The 8,710-nt window shown below is 40.1% G+C and overlaps 1 protein-coding gene across 2 annotated transcripts; it reads right to left on the bottom strand.

Moving 5' to 3' along the window:
- Positions 1 to 832: 832 nt before the first annotated feature.
- fezf2 (FEZ family zinc finger 2) lies at positions 833 to 6,256 on the bottom strand. Of its 2 annotated transcripts, XM_044212303.1 has the most exons (6): positions 6,115 to 6,256; positions 5,659 to 5,782; positions 4,427 to 5,308; positions 4,027 to 4,161; positions 3,786 to 3,918; positions 833 to 1,653 (listed from the first exon to the last, which is right to left on the bottom strand). In XM_044212303.1, exons 3-6 carry the CDS (start codon positions 5,192 to 5,194, stop codon positions 1,403 to 1,405), a joined length of 1,287 nt encoding a protein of 428 aa, XP_044068238.1. In that variant the 5' UTR covers positions 5,195 to 5,308; positions 5,659 to 5,782; positions 6,115 to 6,256; the 3' UTR covers positions 833 to 1,402. The 2 variants fall into 2 exon arrangements, with proteins under 2 accessions (XP_044068238.1, XP_044068230.1); XM_044212295.1 differs by lacking the exon at positions 6,115 to 6,256 and having other exon boundaries at positions 5,659 to 5,854.
- Between the last annotated feature and the right edge of the window lie 2,454 nt (positions 6,257 to 8,710).

Genomic DNA, 8,710 nt, shown 5'->3' on the forward strand with positions numbered 1-8,710 from the left:
GCGGCTCCGGATGCGACAGTAGCCCTACCCCCTTTCCACAATCAAGCCTCCCCAAGCCGTTTAGCTGGTTAATGTAATTCGCTTTCAAGGACCCATGTTATCTCTGATCATTTGCGCCATTACGCCGCAGTCAAGTGTAAATGCTGTATTATTAAGATCGTGTCTGTCAATAAATGGTGAGGCAAAGTGGCTGCAGAGCATACAGTAGCACCAGACTGAGTCTATATGTGGGTTTCTAACAACACTTCAAAATAAAACACCCACAACGTTTAGCAGACAGATGCCTCCACAGTAATAGATACGATGTAGTCCTATGCCTTAATACTGTCACACTGAGGGCATCATATTTAGAATTCATTCTGTTACTGATACTGTCTTTCACCTAGAAATTAACCTAAGTTTTTTAAAATATGTATTTAAATAAAACATCTGGCATGTTGACATATGGTAGATTATTGGTCCTGAGGTTTAGAACACAGCAACAAATCTAAAAAAATAAAACAAAACCCAACAAAATGAAACAACATGCTAAAACAATTCAGAAGAAAACAAATTACATCAACCAAATCAACGGAACAAATTAGAAAACAATTCACAAAACAGCTCAGCTCAACTTTGTTTTTGAAATGTTTTCTTTCATTGATTTGTTTTGTTAATTGCCATTGTGCATTGTCCCTGCTCCATGTTTATTCTCTTATTTTTTTCTAAAAATGTTTCTAAAAGTGTTTTTGAATTTGTCCATGTGTTTTCTAAAATGTTGTCATGTCTTCCACCAGTCATCAAAAAACCCACACCTAATTTTGTTTTCTTAAACTTAGTCAATACAACTGTCTTCGTATTATTCAGTTTTATTTTCAAATGCCTTCAAAAAACAGAAACAACATGGCTCAAACATTCAGTTTTCATTATAAGTTATAACTTTTTAATTCACATAAACATTTTTTTTCTGTGAAATACACAACATGGCAATGATTAACATTTTAAATAACATTCTTTATTTCCATAACCTATTATTTACAGTTCCATCATCGATGATTTCTCCCCTGTTTGATGCTTGTAACTGGCAATGCAGGAAGAAATTCTATCTGGGCAGGAAAAAAAAATCACTATAATATTCCCACAGTATGGGACCCAGTGCTAAGTGTACGATGTTGTTCTGGTCTGTTCTGTATACCCTACAGTATCACTGCTGGGACATTTAGGCAGGATCCTAACACTTATAGGATTACCGCAGTTCTTTTTAAGGGAACATGTCCAATTTTATTGGACTACCCAACCTTCTCTCTGGACGTTCAGAAACTGTTCAACTTGGCTACAAATGCAGGACATGAGCCAGTCTTTTTGAGGCCTCACAGTCCGAGGTGGAATATAACATGGAGTTATGGGGAATAAGCAGTATGCCTCAGCTCTGCAGGTCTCTGGAGGCCTCTGTGGCCGCGGAGAAGACGTTGTCGTGCAGCTTCCTGATGTGCTTCTTCAGGTCAAAGTTGCGGCAGAAGCCCTTGCCGCAGGTGGCACAGGTGAAGGGCTTCTTATCGTTGTGTGTGTGCATGTGGAAGGTCAGGTTATAGATCTGGTGGAAGGCCTTGTTGCAGATGGAGCACTTGTACTGCTTCTCCCCGCTGTGCGTCAGCTTGTGGTTCTTGTAGTTTCCTGGGAAATTAAAAAAGGCATAATGAACACATGCATTAGAGGAATTGGATGATTACACAGAAACATAGCTATTATTTTCATTATTATGTATTGATTATATTTGTATTGTTTAATCTATAAAACATCAAAAAATAATGACAAAATCTCATCTCATCATGAGTTCCCAGAGCCTAAAGTCATGTCTTCACATTTAGTCTGGCCAGTGATTCAAAAAAGGATTAAATGGAGAAAAAAGCAGCAAATCCTCAGATTAAATAAATTACAACCAGCTGTTTGGTATTTTTTTTTTTTTACAGCTATCAAAACTGTAACTCATCCTTTTAGCAATAAATGTAACATGAACTTTCTTGCAAATGCGTGTGAATAACATCACATCAAACTGCCGCAACTTCCTATGACTTCAAGTGTAAATGACATTTCATGACATACATTTTCCTGTGTGAAAACAGCCCAAAATTAAGATGTTAGTTGACCGAACATAACCTTAATTTTCTTTTCTCTGTAAGATAATGCATGGAATCAAAATTGGACATGTCTTTATGTGAATTAATAAAAAATAAGCACGGCATACTAAACAGAACAGCAGCATGGAATAAAAAAGAGGACAAAAAATAAAACACATCATTCCTCAGAAACTATCAGTGGAAAAGATAAAGCCAATATGCATTATAAGAAGCCAGTCTTGTTTTTCTTGAAATCATTGAAAGCATCTGAATTTTTTAAGGTTAATTCCAGCTGTATGCATTGTAGTTTCGTGACTTTTTCTAAAACCGAAATATAGTAAATGACACTACTTGAAGGAAACTGCACAAAATTTGAATGGAGTGATTTCTCCCATTGGCAGATTTTTTCCTGTGAGATCACAGTTGAAATCACTAGAAAAGAGAAACAATTTTTAAAGGTGGGTTAAAGAAAATCAGGAGGTTAAAGTGAGTCACTGTGCTGTTTACGGTATCTTCTGAGACAGGATGAACGAGGACTATTTTTCTTCTCTTTTCTTTTCCCCGCCAAGGTCAACAGTTCATTGTGAAGTTAGAGCTTCCTCAGTCCCTCTGCTCTGCCCAGCCTTCATTAATCAGGGTTTTGTGTGTCGAAGTCAAGAAGTTGTCAAACGTTGTCAAAATCAAACGCAGCGACAACTCAACAAAAAAGCCCGGATTCCTAACTTTTCTGGGGTCTAGCAGCTGACCCAGAGCAAATGCTGCTGTCTTGAAGGGAGAATTAGTCTGTATAAAGTGACATGTCCTATTTCCACTGATCGTTTCATGCTCGCCTACAATTATTTCTCCTTTCATTACTCTCAGATAAGTAAGAGCAGCAAATATTGATTTCCCTGCAGTTTTACTGGAATTTGTCCACACAGAGAGTTTAATTGAAACCATAGCATGGCTGCACCCTCAAAGGAATAAGTGTAGAGTATAAACTGTCATTGTTTAGAAAACAATCCTGTTTCCTCATGCCAAATTAAATGCAATGAAATTACTGCACTTAATAACCCATTTTTTTCTCTAAGTCTCAAGTACAACTATGCAGGAAAAGAATGAATGAATGAAAACATGAAAATGAATACACAGGACTACTACATCAACAAAATACTACCCAACAGCAACATTATAGGAGTAGAGTAGGCTATTATAACATTAGGGGGGAAAAGTATCTTTCTTAGTCCTGAAAATCATATTGCATTAAAAGAAGTGAGATTATTTCACCTGTTCACAGTGCAGGAATTTTCTAGAAACTGTCACTATCTTAAAACAGGAAGATGATTAATTGATGTCAAGAAAAATGACACTTGATCCTTGAAAGTTAATTAATATGGGAAATGAAATAATTGCAGCAAACGCGGAGATTATTTTCTCGTTTTGAGAATACATTTAAGACGCAACAAAACACACAATAAAGATTCGATTTTTTTGCTTCGTATAAACACACTTCGGAGCGCAGGCACCACCGAAATATTAATGGAATATTATAACCACTGTGGGGCCTAAGGACTAAGAACAACAATAAAAGCTAAAAAAAACAACAACAACAACAACTAGGAAAATCTGCCGAAAGTGTTTGGAATAATAATGCTCATTCTAATTCGGCTCATGTAGAAATTAAAGATGACATCAGGGTGGATTATTTACCTTTCTGGTGGAAACCTTTCCCGCAGAACTCACAGACGAAAGGTTTGTACCCGGCGTGGATCCGTACGTGAGTGTTGAGTGTCGAGCTTCTGTTAAACGCCTTCCCACACTGGTTGCATTTATGAGGCTTTTCCTGAACAGGAATAACGAAAGAGAAAAATCAGTTAAAAATCAAAGGTGGGATTTTAAAAGCCAGATAATGATAAGGAAAACAAATGTCTTTGTGTGCTCCACGTCTCACCTGTGTGTGGATGATCTTGTGTCTGCACAGCGTGCTGGCCTGCCGGAATCCTTTCCCGCAAACTTTACATACGAAGGGCCGTGCCCCGGTGTGTACCGGCATGTGTCTGGTCAGATTGTAATGCGCGTTAAAAACCTGCGGAGAATACAAAAACATCCAGGACATTATTAAGAATTTGATATCAACACCAGCGATTTAGAGTGTGAGTGCGTCAGAAATCTGCTTGCTTAAAATGATCTAATATATATAATCTGGAATTTAATCTGACTGCTAATGAAAAAAATCCTTTTCTAGTTTTTTTTTTGTTTTTGAGGGAAGTTTTTTGTAGATCCTTTTACTTAAAAATATTGAATCTAAATTCTATATCTAAAAAAATATATATATATCAAAATAAACCGACCTTTCCACACACTTCACACGTGAAGTTTTTGGGTTTTCCGTCTGCAGCGCTGCTGCCGCTGCTGCTGCTGAGTTTGCTATGCGTCTTGATGCCGTTCTTTTCGGCGCTCAGGCCGTTGTTCTCCTTCACTATCTGGTCCAGCTGCCCCGGCAGATGTTCCTTGTGCGGGTACTGTGGTGTGGGCAGCTTGTCGGCCCCCACCCCGGCCAGCTTGGCGTTCTCCAGCAGCAAGAGTCTGTGGTGCGCCGACAGAGAGGCCTGGGCCTGCGGACTGGAGAACCAGTGTCCGGCCAGCAGCTCCGACTGCTGGTACGCAGAGTCCAGGTAGTTGAGATAGTAGAGCGAGCCGCCGCTGGGCACTGCCACGGCCTGGTGGATGACCTGTGGTTTCACCACCCTGCTCCCCGACGTCAGCAGCGGCTGCTTCAAGCCCGGCTCCGCTTTGGCGCACATGTCGCAGTTCCCTTTGCAGGGAGCGGTTGCGGAACCGCAAAAAGTCCCCCTGAAACTGGCTCTCCACAGCTCCGAGTAGTTCATCAGCGCCTTGGCTTGGAGGTCGTAGCTGAAGGGCTGCAGCGGGATCATGCAGGGGATTGGGGAGCAGAGCCCCAACAGCTTCTTCGACTCTGAACGCTCCTCCACGCTTCCCTTCGGCTCCGAGCTCTTGGACATGATCCGGTCTATGGAGAAGGCCAGGGTCTTAGGAGCCACGGACGGTCCGGTCCTACCGCAGGACATCACCGTTTCCAGAGAGGCAGAACTTGCCATTTTGTTGTTGTTGTTTTTGTTTTTGTTTTGCTTGCAGCAGAGCAGGACTTGGTGTGAGCAACTCCCGGTATAGTCCGACCAGCTCCTCCAGCTGCCCCGCGTCTTTTCACTCTCCTGAGCTCCCAGCAGAAAAGACAGGAGGACACATCAGTTTAATAAGCACCTTGCTGTCACAGTGTCACTCACGCATTTGCATTCAAATTGCGACCCCTGCAACAATAGCATCCAGGGGTGATGGATTAATGCTCATTAACTAGTGCACACAAAATGACCAGGACACTACAGAGCTAACGTTAGTTAGGGAGAAGAGGATGAAGAAGAAGAAGAAGAAGAAGAAGAAGAAGAAGAAGAAGAAGAAGAAGAAGAAGAAGAAGAAGGTAGAGAAGGAATAAAGACGAAAAATGTCCTAGTCGAAGCTCCTGGGGAATGCGAGAGCATGAAGTTTAATCAGTGTTGGAGTTTACCTCTTTAATGGTCAGATGGGTGTGGAGAAACCAGCCGACTGCTCTCTGTCACATGTTGGCAGCTCCCGCCCCTGCTCAGCGCGGATCACTGTCTCCTGACATCAGCGGGCACCCAAACTCTTAACTAGGTGACAGGAAGACGCCCTCATCAATCTGCATGCCCTCAGAAAACAAAATCTATAGAGGGGGTGGCACGGGTTACATACCATATGTCATCAGCGACATAAATATGAAACCATTTCCCTCAAGAAAATGGGTGAAAATATTAGCCTATCATAATTGTGTTTTCATCATTAAACACGCTTTGGAAGAGTTATATAAATCCCTGCTTTCATTTGTTTAACAACACAGTAATCTTTTTCTTTTTTCAGTGTCAGAATTTTTTTCAGGAGAAAGCTGCTAATCCTTGGGGATGTGATCCCTCCTTTTCCACACCAGGCTTATATACTTACTTACTATTTGTATAAATTCGAGAACGTCCAATGTCCACCTGTTTATGAGCAGAGACTCCCTTTGGATCCTATTAAACGTTGTTCCTCCTTCCCTCTATTCAACAGAAGCAATTTTCCAGAGCGATTCATGGCTCAAACTCAGCGCAGGGAGGAAAAAAGAAAGAAAAAACACAAGCTCTTTCACTTTTAGCCACTAAAGCACTGCGTGAACCTGGTTTTGTGTTTTTTTTTTCTTCCTGAAATAGAGGGACGGATTAAGAGGGAGAGAGGAAAAAGAAAAGATTTAGCTTGGACAGAGGTACACAAGGACAAATGAAAAGAGAGGCTTTTTTTTTCTCCAAAGAGGCATACAAGAAGTTTGCTGGAATCCACAGTGTTGTGTGGGAGTTACAATGCGCAGCACCCGCTCTTCTATTCGCCACACGGGCCATGTTGAATTCATGTGTTTGCAGGGCCATTTTACCTGAGAGACTCCCAACAAGTTAGAGGGAGAGAAGAGAGTTCATGCCACACGTCCGCTGAGGACGAGGAAGGGCAGGGAATAAATGGGCAATATGAAGAAAATTTATATATAATTATCATAGCCTTACCTCCATGCAGCTCTGCCATGATATAACATATTTAATTTCACAACTTTCTTTTTGTTAAGGCACCCTATACAAAATACCCTATAAACCCTATGAAGGAGGGTTACTTATAGTTACCTTATAAATCCTATGAGGATTTATAAGTGGTAACTAATGGTATAATTAATGGTTAATAAGGAATTTCCTGTATTTTACAGACCAGTTATGAGCCTGAACTATGAACTGCTTTCTGGATGGTGTTTATCCTGCTCCAGCAGGACATTTGCTTTGTCTTTTTAGCTGGCCCTTTATTTAATCAGGAATGTGTTGCAAAGCAAAGCAAAATCCATCTATTTTTAACATTTTTACAATCACAGACTGGATGTCTCATTTAAAAAAGTATCAACATCTATGACTGCATTATTGCCAAATACAAAGGCTCAACACCTGCCAAAGGGATTTTTCCCATTTTGGCAACCCAAAACTTGTTTTTCTTAATGGCTTCTACTGATCTACAAAACATTAGTGAATGATTTATATTGATAATGCCATTATACACTACATATAACCCTTAAAGGTATTGGAAAGTGGTACCAAAAAGTAATTCTTCAAAAGCAATATCCATGACACTTTTTTGAAGTTAGATGAATGTGCATCGTTGTCAACGTTGTAATTGCCCATGTAGGGAAGTTTTATGTTGCTGTTTGGTAAAAGATGTAGATTCTCCAACAATCTATTGACACTTTTAGAACCTTGATGAAACGTTCTAACATCTAAGACAAATATAGGCCTATACACATATATGAGGTACTGTGAAGTGGTCTTGCTAGCCCAAGGATACCCTCATGTTTGAGCATCCACACACAGTCAATTTACATGAGGAGACATAAAACTCTATCTGAGGTGATTTTGGCCACAATGACTGTTTATTCTTTGTGGGGTTTTCTAACCTTTTGAACTCTCATTCCCACGTAAATTGTCCCTTAAATAATCTCTAACTGCTTGTTCCACTGCTTGTTTTTTGTGACTGTTTTATCTCATCAAATTGAAATATTCTATTCTATTCTATTATTGTGCATCATTTTACTCTATACACATTTACCCATATTTCAGCCTGACATGCCTGGTATCTTAAAATGTTGCAGTCGCCACCAGAATTTTACATAATGGTCTGAAGTCTGTGTCTGTTTTTCAAGAGAGATATTGAAAAAAAGTGACATTTTTTCCACTGAAACTCAGGTTTTATGTTGGTGACATCACAAAGTTTTGACTGAAATCTAGCCCTGTTCAACTGAATTGATCCGCCACTGTTTTTAATCACTGATGGTCTATGTTATACTGTAGGTGGAGGAAGATGATGATTAACCTCAAGCCCTATAGACTTAGTGCCATACTTAGCCCAGCATGTTGCCATCCTATAACACTAGTTTTCCTGTTAATAACCTTAAAAAACATCACTATTCTGTTTTGTTTTACACCTGCATCTCAGCATGGAAGGATTAATGCCTGTTGTCTTGGTGCTACTCATATGTAAATAGGGCAAAAATACTTTAATTTGAGTTTATTCAGGCACAATTGCCAGCTCATCCACACAATAAACATTGATCCTATTGCTAACCCAGGCCCCTCTTATCAGCTCTAACAGCAATTAGCTCAAGCACTGATTTAAGGGACTCATCTTCTCACTTCTTGCCTGCAGGCATGCAAGGGTCACAAATACTGGCTGGATGTGGCAAACCTTTCCCCCACAATGTTGTGGTTATGTCATTTTCAGTGCTCCATGTTTTTTCAAACAATTATCCAATACCATGTTTAGATACCACATTTGGAGCCAATGACATATTTTTATAAGCTTATAGGTTGAATAAAGAGTCTTCATTGATCCATTCACAGTATCCAGTCTCTGGGGTGAGCTTCTTCCACTCAGTTTCAGTCCTCCTTTTATCCATCCATCAATTTCTTAAAACTTCTTGTCCTTATCGGGGTTTGCAGGAAGACCCAGTCAGGTTATAAAATACTGCAATCAGCATTACT

Source organism: Siniperca chuatsi, linkage group LG2 (genome assembly GCF_020085105.1).
Source record: "Siniperca chuatsi isolate FFG_IHB_CAS linkage group LG2, ASM2008510v1, whole genome shotgun sequence".
Taxonomy (NCBI): Eukaryota; Metazoa; Chordata; class Actinopteri; order Centrarchiformes; family Sinipercidae; genus Siniperca; species Siniperca chuatsi.

Bases quoted from the DNA above. Each gene is read 5' to 3' on its own strand.
- fezf2 (XM_044212303.1), bottom strand. From the start codon at position 5,194: ATGGCAAGTTCTGCCTCTCTGGAAACGGTGATGTCCTGCGGTAGGACC. The intron at 4,162-4,426 runs GTCGGTTTATTT...TATTCTCCGCAG, and splicing joins CGTGTGAAGTGTGTGGAAAG to GTTTTTAACGCGCATTACAA. The intron at 1,654-3,785 runs GTAAATAATCCA...TTAATTTCCCAG, and splicing joins GAAAGGTTTCCACCAGAAAG to GAAACTACAAGAACCACAAG.